The following is a 20,487-nucleotide window of genomic DNA, read 5'->3' as shown; positions in this document are numbered from 1 at the left end:
GTAATAAATGCCATTCATGAGAAAAGGAAAAAAAAAAGAAAAGAAAAAAAAAAAACATTAAAAAAAAATATGTTCTATGACTCCCTTGACCTGTGTGATGATTATCTGGGCGTATACATATGTAAAAGTTTCTGCACTTTTCTATGTGTTAAGTTATAGGTCACAAATGAACCTATGTACATATTTGCATGCATGGATGTAGACAATGTATGAATATATACATTTTTTTCATATTTCATGCAATGTCGGCATGAATTTTGTAAGTTCTTCCTAGTAAGAGGTTGACAAGGGAGATGTCTTTTGTGGGCCACTGTTTGCTGCTGCTAAGTCGCTTCAGTCGTGTCCGACTCCGTTTGACCCTATAGACGGCAGCCCACCAGGCTCCCCCGTCCCTGGGTTTCTCCAGGCAAGAACATTGGAGTGGGTTGCCGTTTCCTTCTCCATCGCATGAAAGTGAAAAGTGAAGGTGAAGTCGCTCAGTCATGTATGACCCTCAGCGACCCCATGGACTGCAGCCCACCAGGCTCCTCCATCCATGGGATTTTCCAGGCAAGAGTACTGGAGTGGGTTGCCATTTCTTAGTTGATCAAAAATCTTAGCTCCATAATCAACTAGACCTTAGGTATGGCGTTCTGATTCTTTGGCATCCTTTGTGTGGGTAGTTGCTCAATGGCATCCAATTCTTTGTGATCCCATGGACTGTAGCCTGCCAGGCTCCTCTGCCCATGGGATTTTCCAGGCAAGAATACTGGAGTGGGGTGCCATTTTCTTCTCCAGGAGACTGTCCCCACCCAGGGATCAAACCCTCGTTGCTTACATCTCTGCACTGGCAGGTGCAGTGGTAACACTGTGCCATCTGGATAATATCATTGATAAAATTTATATCAAATACCAATAACTTAGTACCAGATGCCTGACTTTGTCTAACATACCTTTTCCTTTTGAAGCAAATCCTAAGTGTCATCCTGGCCCAGAGACAAATGCAGGATTGTGTTTAAGGGCTTCTGAGTCTTGGATCCACAATTCCCACTGACTAACACATCACTCTGAGCAAGAAACTGTCAGGAAGAGGATGCTACCTCGTGAAGCTGATCTGTTGTTGTTCAGTCGCTCATCGTGTCTGACTCTTTGCGACCCCGTGGTCTGCGGCATGCCAGGCTTCCCTGTTCTTCGCCATCTCCTGGAGTTTGCACAAACTCGTGTCCATTGAGTCAGACTCTGGAGCTGATCCAAGGATCAACTGAATTGACCGAACACCTGGGGAAATGACTAGGGCACAGGGAGGGCTACAAAGACAGATACTATAGGATATTGCCGTCAGCTGTAACAGTGAGTGATGCAAAATGCTGTATTTTATGTATGGAGCGGTGATGCACAGGTTGAGTTCAATGCTTCATTTCCCACTGAGGACAGTGGGCCACCTGAGGCATGTCTGTGCGTGTGGAAGTCTTCTGACTCCATTCCTAGTCAAGGATCTCAGTTACTTTAGATGCTTTAGAACCCTGTAGAATGAGGACACCATAAAAACTTTTAAAAATGATCAGGCTGGGCATATCAATATTTATTGAAATACTGAAAAAAAAATTCCATTTTGTTGAGAAATTCCTGGCAAGAACCAACATGACAATTTGATTTCACGGATACAGTTAAGTAACGTCAACGAGGAACTGACTTCACACTCTCGACATCGCGTGGATTCAAATCCAGGGGGCAGCAGAAGATCCGTAAGATAAATACCCAGATGTGACAGATTGTCTGTTTATAAACATAGACCAATGACAGTGAACCCGGCCAAGCCCTGAACCTCCATATCTGAGTCTGCCTTTCCTAGTAAATCCTACAGCTGATAAGGCAGCGGCTAAGTCAGTGTCTGGCTGAAACCCAGTTACTGGCAGACACTAGAGAAAGTCTGCACGTGCCATGGACGCCAAGCAGCACTCTGTCAGCTTCTGTCTTTAATGTCACCATCAGCGTGGCTGAAGTCTCTATGTTCCCCATCTTTCTAACTGTTCTCATGGTGTAATTTATTAGGTTAACAATACAATAATATGTGCCCTTGTTTAGATAAAATAGTCAGTGGGGAATACTGTACATTTAAAATAAAACTTGGACTTTTGGGATCGATATATTTGTTTTTGAAAAAAAATTTTTTTTTTTGCAATGTTAAGCACCCTCCAAACAACTATGTCCCAGATCTAGAAATCGTCTCATCCCGTGTTCCATATACAGTGATGGAGCCATCTCATAAACTGCCGACACTTTTCTCTTCCAACTTGGGGAGAGTAAAGATGCTGCTCTATTTACTGCTTTGGGTATGGACTGATCAACTATTTTCCTGTTGTCCTTTGAGCCATGGAGACAACATAGGTGACCTCTGAGTGACGACCTATGGACGCCCGGCTTAGCTATGGGTACCCTTCACTTGGACGTGTGTTAGAGGTGATTAATAAAAATAATAAAATAATCTTCTCTGTACTCACAGAAGTAATAACTAATATCTTTGGTATACAACTTACAACGCTTGGAAAGAAAACCAGATAAGACTCCACCCTTGTTAAATTTACTAGAAAACAGAGGGAGCTACAAGTCACATAATTTACAATAGACATTAAATAAACTACGGTAAGAACCATGAAGATTTACAGACATTTAATCAAGTGAATGATTTAAATTCATTAAGACGCCTCTCTGTCTCTGAACTATGTCCCACTAACTTGACATGCTACAATGAACCACAGATTTGGTTTCTTCAGCCTTGGCTCTATTTTAGACAAAGGCGAAACCAAGGAACAATAAATTAGCATCATAATTGTCTACAGTTGAACCTATGATATACAATATAAATAAACTATTCAAAAGCCAGAAACATTTATGAAAAAATTAAGGGACTAGGAGATACTTTCATTTTTTTACAGTTTCTACAAGTGATTGTGCCGCCAATAATCTCAAAAAAAAAAAAAAAATTAAAATCTAAATGAGATCCCCGTTTCTGATTTTAGTGTCTCACGACATACAATAACTAAGTACTGTTAAAAATAATTACCGATCAGAAAAATAACATTAAGAAATTGCTACTCCAGCTCTTTCGTCACATCACAGTCCCCCCCCGCCCCCCAGAGGCCCTAAGGAATGTAAACACTCTATTTCATTTGACTTTAAAGTATTAATACTTTATTTTAAACAAGTGTTGATCCACATCTGCTACCTTTGAGAATTGTGAAGTAAGGCAAGACTTCTGTATCTCTGGCATCGCCTGTTGATAATACTGACAGCGTGGTCTGGAGACTGTTTCGCAGTTCTCTGTCCTCCAGTATTTGTTCTATAGCAGACTTTGGTCTATAGAGTGACTCAGAAAGGTCACCATCGCTCTCTTCCCTTCCCTACTGGGGAAGATCTGAAGCACATTGCTATCTTTCCAGGCTCACCGTTTCCTCTCTGCGTTCAGGGGATGATCAATTGCAACACGCCACTCATCGTGTGTGCTCAGCCCCGCCTTGCTTTTGCATAGCTTAACATGCTTCCGTGTTCTTTTCCTGTTCAGAACGGTGACTATTTGACATTCCAGCAAAATATGTTTCCTATTGTATTTTTTTAATGAACTACAAACCTTGATGGTTAAAAAGGCTGATGTATCCTAATAAGCCTTTCTGCTGGGATTTTTTATGAAATCCAGTAATGCTAAAGCTAAAGCTTTACAAGTTTGTAGTCGCTGCCCTTAATATTAATGAACGCTTGTAATAGGATCAGAAGAGGGACACTGCCTGCTTTTTTTTTTTTTCCCAAACATTATGAACACGTGACAAAACAATCCAGAACATAGTCAAAATGGCAAGCTCACATATCAATGGACTGTTCTTATTAGCTGTTGGCAGGTCTAAGATACAGACAGTCAAGAATAGGCTTTTCAAGGTTTGGTGGCGGAGCTCCTGGGGGGTGCAGCTGAGCACAGGTCCTCGCTACAGACTCCGGGATCCCAGGACAGAAGGTGCCAGGTCCTTGGAATGAAGAGGAGAGGGCTGTTATCGGTGCAGCTGATGGATTCTTGAGGATGGTTCCAGTTCCGCTTTACCACGGAGGAATTCTGTAAGCTCAAATTCCCTGCCACGTAAGCCTAACGAATAGCATAGATCAGTTCCTAGATTTCTTCACAGCGGAGATCGGTTTCAATATACAGGAAAGCGTCTGTCCGTTTCCAGCCTGACACGGTGTTGGGGTCCGTCTGTGGGTTCAGTCGACTCCGTTCCAGTGTCTTTTGCACAGAACGCTCTGGGGATGTGACACATTTGATTCACAGTTTGCGATACAAATACCCTGATACATCATTTATTGGCCATTCAGCACTTGACTACTATGCCTTATTAAATTCAGTATCTTTAAACCAAGTGTTTAATTCATGTTGCTTGGAGCCATTCAGAGTATTTCTTTTTTCCCTTTCTTCCTGTTCTTCTCCTCCCCCACCCCACCCATCTCTGTGTTTTGTTGGGAGGCCGAGCCCGCGGCGGCTGTGATCACGCTCGCTTTGCATGCAGCATCTCGATCAGCAGGTTGTTGTAGGGGACGTCCCCGTTCAGGTGCTTGTAGTACAGGTACTCCTCGGCCTGCATGCTGAGGGCCCGGATCTCCGGGAGGCGGAGCAGCAGCTGCCCGAACTTCTCCGTCTGCTGTGGGTAGTTGCACACCGTGTAATCCAGCAGGGCGGCGTTGACCTGCTCCTGGACGCCCTCCACCAGCTGGAAGTTCTCCAAGTTTTTGACATCTGGATTAAAAAAAAAAAACCACAATATTTCAATGGTGTTTTAATCCCTGTTTATAGCAGCCTGTTCAATTCAGGGTTGCATTTTTCCTCCTGACATTCAGCCCACCTGACGCACCGCCAGACGGTAGGTCAGCCCCACTCATGGAGACTGCCTGAGCAGACGGTCACAAACGTGCTTTAGGACAATGTCCTGTGGAAATTCTGCCTGTGCCTCTGGTCAGCTAGACACCAGTGGGTTTTGAGCAAGGTCAGTTCTTTTCATATCTCACAAAAGAAAAGGTTTGAGGATTCCGAAAGTAGAAGGATCGTAATATATTGCCAGCAAATGAGTCCCCTGAGGAAGACTGATCTTAACCCAGTATATGACACGGTGCACAGAACTCTGTATTAATTTTTCTGACCCAAGGTGAAATCTGTGTCCAGGCTATGATGTAGTTAATTCTAATAAAAAGTGACAGGGTTCTTGTTTCTGTTTGACATTTTCTAAATGATTCTGAAAGCCTCTGACTTGTCTAGCCTATGCTAATGAACCATCTGGTACACTCCAGTGACTGCCAGCGGAGTTGTCGCTGCTGGGAACTCTCTAAAATATATGTCTTGGTGACTAATGATCTTTATCAAATGAAAGCTTCGTCCTTTAGGCAGAGTTCAAGCAGGATGGCCGGTGCCCTTTAACCTGAATGTGGTTTCTGCAGTTGATACTTTGCTTTTTTTTTTTTAATTTTCCCTTCTAGACACGAGCCATTCACACAGAGGAGATGGATTCAGACAATCCACCTGGCCTGACTCCTACGGATCCTCGCCCTGCGGGTCCTCATAATGTAGAGGAAGAGGGAAACAGAGTTGAAAGACAGATTGACACACACAGACACACAGACCCTGAGCCGGGGCAAGTGGTTATGGTGGGATTTCTCTCCTGGAGTTGGTTTATGTGAACTGTGCAACGTGTTCGCGGTGTGTAGACAGACGCCTCTGGGAGAAATCTATAGACACGTGTGTGCGTGTTTACATACGTCATCTGTGCTAAGAAAGCAAACAGGCGCAGGCACCTCTCCCCCTGCTTTGTCTTCTAATTGGACAAAAATAAATAAGAACGATTCCACAGAACACCAACTAACACCCTGGCTAAAAGGTTAAACGTACCAAACCCCGCTGAGTCACCAAGATGACTCGCGTCCCGTGTATCTGCCACCGAACGTCGTGAGGCTGAGTCTGTACGCATGTGCACGGTCCCTTTGGTGTCTCTACACGCTGCGACAACAGGCTGCCTCACGTGTGCTGTCGAAACGTGTCCAGGATGATTTCGGTGTTTACGTTTTGAGCCATAACTTTGCATGAAGCATGCTTCCCCAATTCCGTCCCCAAATCTCTGCCCCAAATTAAAAACAGCGGGGAATTAGTACCGAAATAGCGTGGGCACTGGTACGATCACATCTACTTCAAAGTGCAACGGGGGAGTCAAAAATACTCGATTACTTATTAACGAGATGCACAGACAGACAAATGCTACCCGATGAGGCGCCTCGCCTTCCAAGGTGCTGCCCACCGGACACGACACAGGTGGCACAACCCCTAATGATGCGCTTTCCATCTATCGCATCTAAGACGGCTTAGAGCTCAAGTAAGATACTTACTAGTTATAGCCGGTTCAGAACTATAAGATGTAAACAACTGGAAATCCCTTGAATATGCCGTACCAAGACAGATGACAGAAAAACGCACGTTCATGTCAGCCTGGTTCTCTGCCACACTGTTCGAATTTCAGAGGCGCACACCCTGGTTCCAGACATTGGTCCTTCCTAAAGCATCATGGCAGAGAACCAGTAATTCCAAAACAGTTCATCTGAATTCTGACCAGCTTCTTAGTGCTGCTTCTCTTTACCCTCCCGCTCAACCTAAAGAAAACATTTAAGCCTAAAACCTAAGGAATAATTTAGTTTTTTCTTTTATATACTACTAAGAAGTTGAAAGAAAAAAAAAAAAGCAAATTCCAGTGTTATAGTGATTTTAACACAATCATAGGAAAAAAAATCGAAGTATTATTTTATGCTACAATGACAGATATTGTCACAGCAAGAAAAGCTAACGAAAGTCACCAAGATTCATAGGGAGGATGCAGGAATTTGCACAGTATAAAACGCAAGATAAACGAACAATAGTCTTTTCAGAAAGTTGTTTTTGAAACCTTTTTTTGATAAACGTATTTTTTGAGAATAAGGTTCAACCTTCTGTGATAAATTATGCCACTCTCTTAATAAAAGCAAAACAAAACACAATGAACTGCTAAGAAACAGAAGACAAAGGACAGATCATAAGTTCTGGTTAAATCACGTGCTCTTGTTACAGACAAACATTTGAAGTCTTCAGGTCTTTAGAATTCAATTAAGATACTTACTAGTTATATCTGGTTCAAAACTATAAGATGTAAACAACTGGAAATCCCTTGACTATGCTGTACCAAGACAGATGACAGAAAAATGCACATTCATGTCAGCCTGGTTCTCTGCCACACTGTTCGAATTTCAGAGGTGCACACCCTGGTTCCAGACATTGGTCCTTCCTAAAGCATCAGGGCAGAGAACCAGCAGCAATGCGTTTTCCATCTATCTCAAACCCTAAAGTTTAAAAACACATGCAATTGTCCTTCTGAAGGAAAATCCCGTTTAACGTGTTTATCATTAACTATAACAGAAGTTACGCTGCTGGTTGTCACAAAGGTACTACTTACTGCATGTCCACTCTGTTTCTATGTCTATACAGGCAGTTTGTAATTCAGTGGCAATGATTCTGATATTAAAGCTATATAGTGAAAGAAAGAGAGAGAGAGAAAGAAAGGAAGGAAGGAAAGAAAGAAAAGCATTTTGACTGAGTTCCTCTCATCCACTGACCAAGAAGTTCCCAAATCACAGCTCCGGCTGATCTGTTTCAGCTCTGTGTCCCTCTCACAGCATCTTGTCCTCTTTTATTAACCGTCCATTTCCCCATGAAAACTTCCAGCATCTTGGGATCAGCACTATTATCTATTAGTCAAGGCCTCCCCAGAGATGTCTCCGATTGTTTGCTTTATATTTAGGTGTATTTGTCCAAAAATCGCTTAATTATAAAACGACCTATTACGTTAGCTGCTACATATTTTTATGCTGTTGTGTGTGTGCTCAGTCCTGTCTGGCTCTCTGCGACCCCGTGGACTGCAGCCCGTAAAGCTCCTCTGTCCGTGGGATTATCCCAGCAAGAATACCGGAGTGGGTTGACATTTCCTCCTCCAGAGGATCTTCCCATCCAGGGATCAAACCTGATTCTCCCGCATCTCCTTCAATGGCAGGCAGATTCTTTACCACTGAGCCACCTGGGAAATCCTTGAGCCGCTTTGTAGCTTCTAAGTTGATTTCCTTTCTTTTTCTAGCTTGACACTGGCTTTCAAAAGTGGACTTATACATCTCTCCTTGAAGTAAAATAGTTTAAATGTAATAGTGTGTTCTACTCAAGAATCCAGTGGTGAGCCTTTTTATGATCTTAATAAACAAGGCTCAGTTCACGTGTTCTGACAACGGGGGTCAGTTTTGCTCTAGGGAGAACGTGTCCATGCCTTCATCTGGGTGTGGGATATGGCCCTTTGTTCTTGAGTCTCTCGTCTTTCCCGTCCGACAGGCAGAACTTGGCGTTTCCACGTGGAGAATGTAAACTGGTGCAGCCATTGTGGAAGACAGCATGGAGGTTTCTCAAAAAACTAAAATGCAGCTACCATATGACCCGGAAATCCCACTCCTGGGTATGTACTTGCAGAAAATGAAAACAATAATTGGAAAAGACACACGCACCCCAATGTTCATAGCAGCACTCTTTACAATATTGAGATGTGGAAGCAACCTCGGGGTCCATCAACAGACGACAAAGAAGGTCATGAGTGCAAGCAAACGCTGGGAGATGGTGAAGGACAGGGAAGCCTGGTATGCTGTAGTCCACAGGGTTGCAAAGAGTCGGACATGGCTGAGTGACTGAACAACATACATGTAATGGAACACTTTGCCAACAATGGTCCATCTAGTCAAGGCTATGGTTTTTCCAGCAGTCATGTATGGCTGTGAGAGTTGGACCATAAAGCAACCTGAGTACCAAAGAACTGATGCTTTTGAACTGTGGTGTTGGAGAAGACTCTTGAGAGTCCCTTGGACTGTTAGGAGATCAAACCAGTCAATCCTAAAGGAATCAGTCCCGAATATTCATTGGAAGGACTGATGCTGAAGCTGAAACTCCAATACTATGGCCACCTGATGCAAAGAGCTGACTCACTGGGAAACACCCTGATACTGGAAAGACTGAAGGCAGGAGGAGAAGGGGACGATAGAGGATGAGATGGTTGGATGGAATCACTGACTCGATGGACATGGGTTTGAGCAAGTTCTGGGAGTTGGTGATGGACAAGGAAGCCTGGTGTGCTGCTGTCCATGGGGTCGCAGAGAGTTGGACATGACTGAGCAACTGAACTGAAGTGAAGAATGGAACACTGCCCAGCTATAAAGAACGAGATTCTGCCATCTGCAAGAACATGGATAGACTTGGAGGGCATTATTCTCAGTGAAGTAAGTCAGACAGAGAAAGACACACTGTGCGGTATCACTTATCCGTGGAATCTAAAACACAGCAGACCAGTGAATGTAACACCAACCAAGAGAAAGACTTGCAGATGCGGAGAACCAGCTGGTGCTACCAGTGGGGAGAGGGACACAGGAGGGCCGAGACACACCCTACAACACAGGAGCACAGCCAGATGTTACACTAACAGTAACTAGGATGGAACATAGCCTTCAGAAACTGTGAACTCAAAAAAGCAAGCAAGCAGAGATGAAAAGCGCCTCAACGCAGTGCCACCACGTCTCCGAAGACCTGGAACTTTCTCTTTCACGCGGGTCACCTGTGTGCACCTTATAGGAAGAGACCAGATTTAACTGTGCCCATGGAATTCATTTTTAGGCTAATTCATGCCCTATCCTAAAAAACTAAACGTGAAATACCTTTAAAATGCTAATCATTTTCTCTGTGATGCCGCCTTACCAATCAAGCCCCACTCTACAAGTAACGAATGGGTGCTCGCATGCCTCGGGGGTCTTAACTCACCTCTAGCAGGAGTCCGTAACGCTGGAAGTTCGTGAATGAACTGATAGCTAATTATATGAGAAAGCAAAATTTGGACAAATTATTCCATGTTCTGGGGTCCTTGGAAATCTGCTTTTTGGGATTTGGTCTTCAGTTCCCAGATGAAAGAGCGTTGCCCCACACGTGGGTTTGAGGAGACCCAGCTGGGGGAGATCGACAGGAGACCAAAATCCGCCACCAGCTCTTCTGGGGCGTCACGCCAGATCCCTGAGCCTCCTGCGTTTGGCACACTACACGTTTCTTTGAAACTGATGTAAGCTTCATCTTAATACAATTTAGAAACGCAAGTTAATGAACCCCATCATTACAAATTCTGAGTCGGAAACAGTACGTAAACAGGCAGAGGCACCCCCGACCCTTTCTCCCCCGCCTTTAAATTTTGATGACCGGCAAAAAAGCATTTTCAGCTTCTCGTCTAAGTATCAATCTCCCATCATCTATTCCACTTTACTCACTCAGGGACTAATTACCAACTAGTTATATGGAGCAGCCTGATGATCAGCTCACAGTGGGGGCCCAGAGTCTCTTCCATCCTTATTGGAAAGTAAACCCTTAGGTCTTCTTGAATACATTACAGCTGGCTTTTTGGTCGCACACAGCTTTTAGCCTCCTTCTGAAGCTAAAGACGCCGGTTTCTGCCTCCCTGGTCTCTGCCACATGGCACGGCTCCCGTACAGCATGCTCTTTTGGGAGACTGGTTCTCTGCAGAGCAAGGGAGCTGGCGGCTGGGGGGCTCAAACGGCCGGAGAATATAATTATCTTTGTTAACTTTCTGCACATTGGGGGAAAAAAAGAAATCTCATCCAGTCCTTTCAAAGATACAAAAGTGGGGGGAAGAGGTACCACTTCGCATCTGGAGAATACTGCTTCCCCTTGAGGCTTTTGGAGGGCTACCTCTAAACTGGCTCGCGACTTGTCCCGCGAAGACTGAACTGAACTGAAGTCCTTTGTCTAAATCTCTGTATGTGTACACATGTGTATGATTATTAGCCACGAACTATTCGTAGTGACTGGAACAGACAAACCAGCGTCTTCACAGAATAAGAAAATCCAAGTCTTTGGCGGGAACTGCATGTAAAAATGTGGGCATACAGGATATGTATTATTTTTGTACATAGAAATGAGCCTGTACAACTTGCTCAGTTCAGTTCAGTCGCTCAGTTGTGTCCGAGTCTTTGCGACCCCATGGACTGCAGCACGCCAGGCCTCCCTGTCCATCACCAGCTCCTGGAGTTTACCCAAACTCATGTCCATCACGTCGGTGATGCCATCCAACCATCTCATCGTCTGTCGTCCCCTTCTGCTCCCGCCTTCAATCTTTCCCAGCATCAGGGTCTTTTCAAATGAGTCAGCTCCTCCCATCAGGTGGCCAAAGTATTAGAACTTCAGCATCAGACCTTCCAATGAATATTCAGGACTGACTTCCTTTAGGATGGACTGGTTGGATCTCCTTACAACTAGCTGGTGCTTTATAAATGACAAAGCACACGACCGTGCTTTACTACTTCACACTTTATGTATACACCGTCTATGAATTCATTCATTCATTCAGCCCTGCGTGAGATGATGGAGATATAGGAATAAAAGACAGACTCTGGGTCAAGTGCTAGACACAAACAGTGGGTGCCCCGGGCACACACAGAGCCGAGGGGCAAGAGAGTGCTCGGGGGAGGTGACGTCTGAGAGCTTTCGAGAAACGAGGCAGAGGGAGCTGAGCATCATGGGGAAGTGAGAGGAGCAAGCCGTACTCAGAGCCCCAGAGACAGGGAATGGGTCCCCGAACAGCTCAGCTTCTGTGAAGGGCTGCGGGGGGCGGGGAGTGGGCACGGCGGCGGGAGGGGGTACAGAAGGGTGGACTGTAAAGTTTGGGGTGGGGGGTGCTGTACAAAGAGTCTGTCTTTTGTTCTGGAAGCTACACAGAAGCATTGCAAGATGTGAAGGAAGGAAGGACGCGGTCAGCTCTCTGAGTGGTTAACAGCGGGTGTGTGCAGGACCACAGTGGCAAGCTCGGTGGCCACAGCGGTGGGGATGCGCGTGAGGGTCATCCAGGCAGTCACGCCACAGGGCGCGCCGGCCCCGGGTTATTCCGGAGTGGGAGAGGGCAGAGGCCCTGGCTGGTGGTCTGGGTGTCCGTCCAGGGGGAGAGTGGTGGGCACCTCCACCCATGCCCCCCGGCAGGAGGAGAGGACGAGGCGCAGGACGTGGTGAGTCCAGGGGCACGTGGGCGTCCCCAGGGATGCAGGGCGAACGGCTGGAGACGGGGGAGGGGGCGGTCCAGGCTCAGCAGGGAAGCTGGACTGGTGTCCAGAGGCGGGAGCCATCAGTGGGCAGTGAGGATGAAACCCCAGGAGTCGGGGGAGTGTGTGGAGAGAGACGAGAAGGGGCTGGGGCTGGGAGTCGGGAGACTACCAACTCGCCAAGGATTCTCTCGTGAGAAGGCATTGTGGGTTACGAGATTTAGACTCGGAAAGATTAAATAGCTTTTCCACGATTTCTAAGTTAAGGACAGACCCAGAGAATGCGGGAATGGCTAACATTCGGCCGCATTAGTCAACCTGCAAAGGAGGTTTTCACAGACGTCTTAAGACTGGGAATGTGTCACACAGCCCCAGGTTCCTGCCACCTAAGGGGTTTCGGAATGGGACGTACCGGGTGGTCCCATAGCTCAGCTTCTAAAGGGTCTCAAGGTCTGTGAACGAACAGTTTTCAGAGAACGTGAATGAAGTCACGCACCCCTGACACCCATACTGACGCATGTAAGTGGCTTCAGTCATGTCCAACTCTTCGTGACCCCATGCACTGCAGCCCGCCAGGCTCCTCCTCTGTCCACGGAATTCTCCAGGCAAGAATCCTGGAGTGGGTTGCCATTTCCGTCTCCAGGGGGTCTTCCGGACCCAGGGATCCAACCAGCGTCTCTCATGTCTCCTGTACTGACAGGTGGGCTCTTTAACACTAGCCCATATCTATGCATTAGACACCTTAGTCGTCGTAATGCCCCAGGTCATGGTCATAAACAGTCGCAGTGACACTGAGCAGAGACCAGAGTCATGAGTACCCTCCTGGAGGGCTTTTCTGCGCACCAGCCCTTGACATCGGGGCTGTTTCATGGACAAATCAGTCTCTCTGATGTTTTCCAAAATCAGAGAAAGGTAGAGGATTCCTTGCACATTTATCCCATTCTCAATCACAAAGAATATTCAGGAAAACATGGCCAAGCCCTAAGTTTCAGTTAGAGACTTACTTTCCACTCTCTTTTCTTAATTTTGAAGTGCAATTTCCCCAAACATGTATGACACTTCACAAAAAGCAGTGCCTCCCGGGGCTGCCGAAAGCGCAGGCTCAGGAAGCGCCGCTGCATAAAGAACGTCCCCTGCGGGGGCCACGCATGTGTCAGCTCTGCGTTCAGAGTTTGTCCCCCCTAACGGGCAGCAGCTTTTTCCCCAACGGAAAAGAACACCGCGCCCTAACCAAACGTCATGCTTCTGGCCCCGACCCTGTCTCTAACTCTGAGATCACGGGCACGTCGCTCTCTGGGGCCCTGAGTCTCCCGGTCCCTGAAGGGCAAGGGCTGCACCTGACCATCTCCCATCGCCCCAGCCCTAAGAGTCCACAGCTGCGTGACTATGAGTCCAAGCTTTGAAGGAAGGCGCTGGATTCGCGCCGTGAACACAAGTAGTGACGTGTATCTCTCTGTGCCCACCTGGTCAGCTGCGTTTTCACTCAACTGTCCGGGCTTGGCTTTGATTCCCCGAGATGGTTTTGGGCTTGAATCGCAAATTATTTCAAACTCTGTTTAGTAGGCAGCAGAAAGTGGACACAATGTCCGTTAGGAAAACGGCGCCTGAACCGATGTACATCCACGTGGCAACCCCTTTACAAGGGGGAGGAGAGTAGTTTTTGTGTGGACTTGACCACAAAGCTCACAGACGGTGCAAAGCGGGCTGCGGGGTGCTGACCCAGGTCAGGCAGCCTGGTCGGGAATCTACAGAGTATAGACCAATTGAGTAAATGGTCTATTTAATGGCTATTTAAATGGCTATTTAAATGACTATTTAAATGGCTTCATTTAAATAGTCAAAGCAAACACTATTCTGGGGACTTCTTGGTGGCGCGGTGGGTAAGAATCCACTAGCCAGTGCAGGGGACAGGGCTCAGGCCCTGGTCCGGGAAGATCCCACGTGCCTGGGAGCAGCTAAGCCTTTGCGTCACGACTACCAAGCCCTCGAGCCCAGGGCCCCGAGCTCCGCACGGAGAGAAGCCACCGCAACGAGGAGCCTGCGCACTGCAAAGAACGGGCCCTGCTCGCTGCAGCTAGAGAGCGCCCGCGCCAGCAATGGAGACCCAGCGCAGCCAAAACACACCACTGTTCCCCTGAGCTCGTGCACAGTCCCTTCTCAGAACAGTGCCGACATCCTCGTCCCAGTCTAACCCCGAACCCACGTCTCTGCCAGGCTCCTCTCCGGACATGCTGGTCTCATCGCTTGCTCCTGACTTAGGACCTCACACGTGCTGTTCCCACAGTCCGGATGGTTCTTCTCGATCCTGTGGACTTTTTCCAGGAAATTCAGAAACTCAGAACACCCCAGTTTCTGCTCACACGTCACCCCTTCAGGACGCCTCTGCTGACAACTTTTTCTAAAACAGCTCTGCCTCCCTATCAAATCACTTTGGCCCTTCCTTCTGCCTTACTTTTCCTTAAAAATATTTACAATGTTTGCAAGAGTTGTGTGTACATCCATACACAGAGGCCACAGTGCCTGTTAATGGGTAAAGGAATAAAAAGCAGGGTCTGTAGATTCAGTGAAACAGTGACCGCTTAGGAAGGAGGGACATTCTGACAAGGGCACGACGTGGGGGAACCTTGAGGACACCATGCCGGGTGCGAGAGGCCAGTCACAAAGGGACAGATAACGCAGGCCTCCGCGGGGCTGCCAGGGCCCAGGGGACGGCAGGTTGGGGTGTCTGGCGGGTTCAGAGTTCTGCAAAGTGGAAGGAGTTCGGGACACTGACTGGACACCAGTGTACATGCACTTAACATCCTTGAACTGCCCACTTAAAAATGGTGAAGGTGAGAAAGTTTATGCTCCGTAGACAGACGTGTGGTTGCCAAGGGCGAAGGATGGATCAGGAGTTTGGGGTTAGCAGATGGATAAGCGAGGTCCTACTGCCGAGCACAGGGAGCTGTATTCAAAGCCCTGTGTAAACCACAGTGGAAAAGACGATGAAAAACATGCATGTAAGAATACATGTACAATTGAGCCGCTCTGCTGTACGGCAGACTTTAACACAGCCTCGTTAACACAACTGTAATTCGATGAAAAACAAGAAATTTTATGTGCTGTGTATTTCACCACAATTAAACTCTGAAAACTGTACTGTCCGTGTGGTGTTTGAACATAATAAAACAACGGCCGGAGAACCACCGCTCTGCAGAACCAGACCATCCCCGACGCTCTCCAGGCCACTGGCATTGTGTGTTCCTTCCACGGACCAGATGCCCGCAGCTGAAGGGGGACTGCTACCCGTTCTGCGCTTCCCCTTCGCTCACATCCTTACGCTGCACCTTCCTGTTGATGCCCGTTTGACCGACTTCTCAGGATACAGTTACTTGTCTAATTCTACATAAAGTGTTTACCTGATCTCTAAGCTTGCCTGTCGCCCTCACGAGGCGCGCTGTGAAGGCGGGGACACCCAGGCTGGGGGCAGCACACGGGACGCCCTCCCCGACGCGGAAGGGGTGACTGCAGAGTACATACACTTCCTGCCTTGATGCTGTGTGGCCCTAAACCAAAGTACTTCCTTCTTCCTCTTTTGTCCTTTGACACATCGTTCGTGCTTCCACATCAAATTCACGCCAGACTGTGTTTCTCTTTCGTGTAGAACCGTTTAGCGATCAGAAGCAAAAAGCACCAACCGCACTGTGCACTGTGCTTTCTAGGGACACAGATTCTGAACCGGGTGCTGGCTGTGTGCCCTGACGGCAGCGCCAGGCCCGCCGGCTTCCCCGGGCTCCTCCGCACCTTCCGTGTGTAGAGCACTTATTTCCTCTGCCGGGGTTCCACCTTCGCCGTGTGCTCAAGGCCCAGGACGACGGCTCCCGGGCGTGACTTAGTAGATCCAACCGCTTCTGGACCTTCTGGCTTCTGCACCTCCTGCCCGAATGGCGAGTGGGCATCACAGGCTCAGGTGGTAACATCGCCCTCCATTCCCTGGGTACCCAAGCCTGCTCTCTGCCTCCGGATTTCCCTGTTCTGATCACCAGCCAACGTCCCCAGGCCTCGGCCCAGACAGCCTGGCCTCCAGGGGGCCTCTCCAATCCCATCTCTGTGGACTGTGCTGTTTGCCCATCGCAGGGGGCATCTGGCACCATCTGGTCACCTACCTGTCAATCGTGGCGATGGGATGTTGACCTTGGCAATGACCACCTTCCCCCATCCTACCACGGGGCCTGGGCAAAGTCAGAGCCCCCTTCACACTCAGCGAATGGACACATTCTCACGTTAGTGCACACATCCCTCTTCGCCTTGCTGTGTCTGAAGTCCCTCTAAACACGTCTGATAGGACCCCCTAACCCACAGCCCATGTCCTGCCTCCCCTGCTGGTCTGCCTCCTCGGGGAAGGCAAGACGCCCAGCACAGACCTGAGGAGACTTGCCGCTTGGAACCAAGCTCCCACGAGCAGGAACCATGTGCCGACTAACTCCCTAAGAAGGGCCTGCTAACCCCGCCGGAGCCAGAGCCCCGGCGACTAGAGCCCTAGGCACCTTCAGAGCTCCTCACGGCGTGAAGTCACCACCAACCTCAGATACAACAGCAGGACACCTTCCTATTGTTCGGCTCTGGAAAAAGAGATGAAACTGAGCTCGGTGAACTTCAGAAAACATTTGGTTTGCCTGGTATAATGAAGCGGTACGTCATCTGAGGATGTTGAGAAAAGCCTGTCTGGGCACTGTGAGCCAAGTCCGGACCACTGCTGACAGAGGGCATTCATTCTTTCCTTCTCTACACACATTTGCAGCGTGTTTTCCGGAATGCTAGGGGATAAAAACGCGGAAGGAAGGCCATACTACAGGGGTTTTAAGACCAAGAATTGAAGCAGGTTGTAATGTTTATCAAGTTAAATGCATGCAGAATGAAAGGCAAAAAAAGAGAAAAATCTCTGACTGGGAATTAACGGAGTAGTTTGAACCAGGAAACAGAACTGAAAGAGGCACAGGATAGAACAATTTTCTGGTCTCCTCCTAAATTTCAAATGAAACCGTGTGTCAGACGGACTTAATCCTTAGGGCAAACGCATACGGTGCTTGGTAAACAGGAACTACTTCTAGCTGGAGCGGCCCTGGCCAGCCAGCCTTGGCAGCCTCTGTCCTTACCTTGTTATAAAGACCGTCTGTCTGCTCGGAAGACGTCCACATGCACGAAAACCTGTCCGCCTTCAGAGCAGAGCTCCTCCCCCCACTCTCGTAGTCACGGCCCAGAATAGGTTTTGACTCACAAGTTTGCAGTTTTGATTTTGACTCAGGAATTTCTGTGGTTTTGGCCAAGTTTTCTTACTCTCTTCGAGTAAGGTTATGGTCTTCAGTTTGTTCAGGTGGCAAGTCAAGCCTATGAATAAACCAACGTTATCATATGAAAGAGAATTAAACAGGCAGATCCAAGTGGGGATATATTAAGCCAAATTTAAGCTCCAGTTGTTGAATTTAGCCCGGGCTTGCTGTCTGGTTTGCCTGGGGATAAATTCAGCTTTCCAGCTAATCGAATGAAGAAAACCGCCTCAGGTATGATAAAATTTACAAGAGAGCGCTGTCCAACCGTTCTTGTTAAAAATATTAGCTTAAAGGCATTCTTATCGTCTTTGGGATGAAGACCATATTTGCATTTAATGATCTGGTTTCAAACTTTTATGAACTTGGATCCAATATTAGCTTAGCCAATTAAAATCTTATTTGGAGGGAGAGTGAGGGGCAAAAAGCCCGACCTACTCAGCTCTGGTTAGTGTTTTAGAACTTGCCTATGAACTCTCGAAGAGGTTATTTCTAAGAGAAAAAATAAAGGGGAGGGTAACGTTTCAGAATATAAATGTACATCTAGTAAACAATGTTATATTCACAATGCGCAATTGACTTGAAGCTTTTCTGCACATTAGAGCCTTGGTCCAGAAGACAAAAGATGTAATCTTCCAGATATTTCCACCGTACAATCAATACTCCTTCATAATTCAGCATTTGAAAGAAATGCTTTTTCTCTAAACTGCTGTTAGTCCACAGGCCACAGGGTGGTTGCAGGGCCAGGGGCGGCCTGCTCCCCGTCCAGACCCGTTCCAGCCTGCTTTCTATCCTCCAGGCCCGGGAGGAGGCAGACGGGGCCAGGGGTGCGAATGGCCGAGGGTCCACGGGGAGAAGGAGCCGACTGCAAACTAAAGGGTGGGCGGAAATGTTGGAAAAAGGCATTCAGAATCCTCCCCCAGATAAGCAGTTTATTCCGTATAAATTGCAGCACGCAGACCTCAGGGCCCCTGGCTGATTGGGCAGGAACCTCACGGACTCTCCCAGGGCACCACATCCACGAGCAGTCCGGGGTCAGAAACACGAGTGTCCCCGCTGCCCAGCTGTGGTCCACTCCCCAGCTGACGGCCGTGGCCCTGGGGACATCACGGCCGTGGCCCAGCTTCAGTGTCCCCAGTGGCATCTGGGACGAGACAGAAACGAATCAGACACCCCGGGACCAGTTCTCCTCTCACTCATTTCAACAGAAACCAAGACGTGAATGGAACACACACGTCCTTTGGAAGAATAAGCACCGGTTATTTCAAAAGGATGAAACCCATGACAGTTAAGCCAATACAAGACCGTGTGACGAGGTAAGGAATTCTGCCTCCCGAGCAGCCAGAAATAGGGACTGAGAACCTCCACTGCTATTCATGGTTGGTTCCCGAATGAAGACTCAGCAAGTTGATCAGATCGGATCAGATCAGTCGCTCAGTCGTGTCCAACTCTTTGCGACCCCACGAATCGTGGCGTGCCAGGCCTCCCTGTCTATCACAAACTCCCAGAGTTCACTCAGACTCACGTCCATCGAGTCAGTGATGCCATCCAGCCATCTCATCCTCTGTCGTCCCCTTCTCCTCTTGCCCCCAATCCCTCCCAGCATCAGTCTTTTCCAATGAGTCAACTCTTCGCATGAGGTGGCCAAAGTACTGGAGTTTCAGCTTTAGCATCATTCCTTCCAAAGAAATCCCAGGGCTGATCTCCTTCAGAATGGACTGATTGGATCTCCTTGCAGTCCAAGGGACTCTCAAGAGTCTTCTCCAACACCACAGTTCAAAAGCATCAATTCTTCAGCGCTCAGAGGCTGTATTTGGGCTTTATGTTTGATAAGAAGTTTAAAAGATGCCTTTCCGTTTCACAGGGCTTCGCTTGTAGCTCAGTCAGTAAAGAATCTGCCGTGGTGCAGGAGACCTGGGTTCGATCCCTGGGTTTAGAAGTTCCCCTGGAGATGGAAATGGCAACCCACTCCAGTATCCTTGCCTGGAAAATCTCATGGACAGAGGAGCCTGGTGGACTGCAGTTCATGGGGTCACAAAGAGTCGGGTACGACTGAGTGACTAACACTTACTTTCTGTTTCACAGTGTAAATATCTTAATTCATGAGAAATAAATTCTATCTGAAACCAGCAGCAGAATCAGAAATTCAAGGAATTAAAAGCACTATTGGGACTTCCCTGGTGGTCGGGCGGTTAAGAATCTGCCGTGCAATGCAGGGGCTGTGGGTTCGATCCCCAGTCGGGGAACTAAGATCCCACACGCTTTGAGGCAACAAAGCCTATGAGCTCTAGAGTCCTCGGCTCTGCAACTAGAGAAAGCCCAGCACCGCAAGGAAGACCCAGCGCAGACAAAAAACCCCAAAAAACCTACTATTAATGTGTCATCTACTTTAAAACCCAATTTTAAAATGTTAAAGGCATTCTGTAAGGCATTTTATGAAATGTAGGCCCGTCACGTTTTACAGTCTCTGAAGATGAAGTACTTGTTTTGCTCTTTGACGTTTTACCACAGCCTTTCCGTCTACTCTAGCTCCCCCTGCAGCACTTGGGGCTCCCCCATCACCCGTCTTCTGAGACACCAGGGCGAATGCAAGGGCTGGAAGGAAAACGGGGGATTTTTTAAATGCTGCACCTGGTGCCTCCAGTCCTCTCCTCACAGGACCCCACCCTCCCGCATTGACCGCTATTTTAGAGGAAGCATCGGAGTGAGGTCCCCAAACGGCATTTCTTTAATTGCATGTGAACTCAGCTTCCTGTTGAATTGTTAGGAATTAGTGAGGTTTCTTGTGGTTTGCATGTTCTGTTTTCCACCTGTACTAAAAATGCTTGCAACCCTTGGTCCATACGAGAACTGTTATTTATATACATCTGATCAAGATAGCCAAGGTTTCTCTTTAGTTTGTAGGATTAAAATAAAACTACCCTTCAAGAGCTAGATATACTTGCTACTTAGCATTACATCATTTTCCTCAGCTTATTAAAATTCTGCTCAATAAGATCAGAGGTTGAATGAAGGGGGGGAAAATCATTCAGTT

At 47.6% G+C, this 20,487-nt stretch overlaps 1 protein-coding gene across 6 annotated transcripts in view; it reads right to left on the bottom strand.

The window, feature by feature from the left end:
• Positions 1-1,540: 1,540 nt before the first annotated feature.
• The window catches only part of NR5A2 (nuclear receptor subfamily 5 group A member 2), a 127,961-nt gene continuing 109,014 nt past the window's right edge, over positions 1,541-20,487 (bottom strand). For all 6 annotated transcript variants that reach the window (XM_070768736.1, XM_019976782.2, XM_019976781.2 and 3 more), the window contains one exon: positions 1,541-4,756. In XM_070768736.1, the coding sequence (XP_070624837.1) occupies positions 4,509-4,756 (248 nt within the window). In that variant the 3' untranslated portion in view covers positions 1,541-4,508. The remainder of the gene's footprint in view (positions 4,757-20,487) is intronic.

The sequence above is a fragment of the Bos indicus genome, chromosome 16, assembly GCF_029378745.1.
Source record: "Bos indicus isolate NIAB-ARS_2022 breed Sahiwal x Tharparkar chromosome 16, NIAB-ARS_B.indTharparkar_mat_pri_1.0, whole genome shotgun sequence".
Classification (NCBI taxonomy): domain Eukaryota; kingdom Metazoa; phylum Chordata; class Mammalia; order Artiodactyla; family Bovidae; genus Bos; species Bos indicus.
Note: the sequence above shows the minus strand (reverse complement) of the source record. Positions and strands in the feature narration are given on the sequence as shown.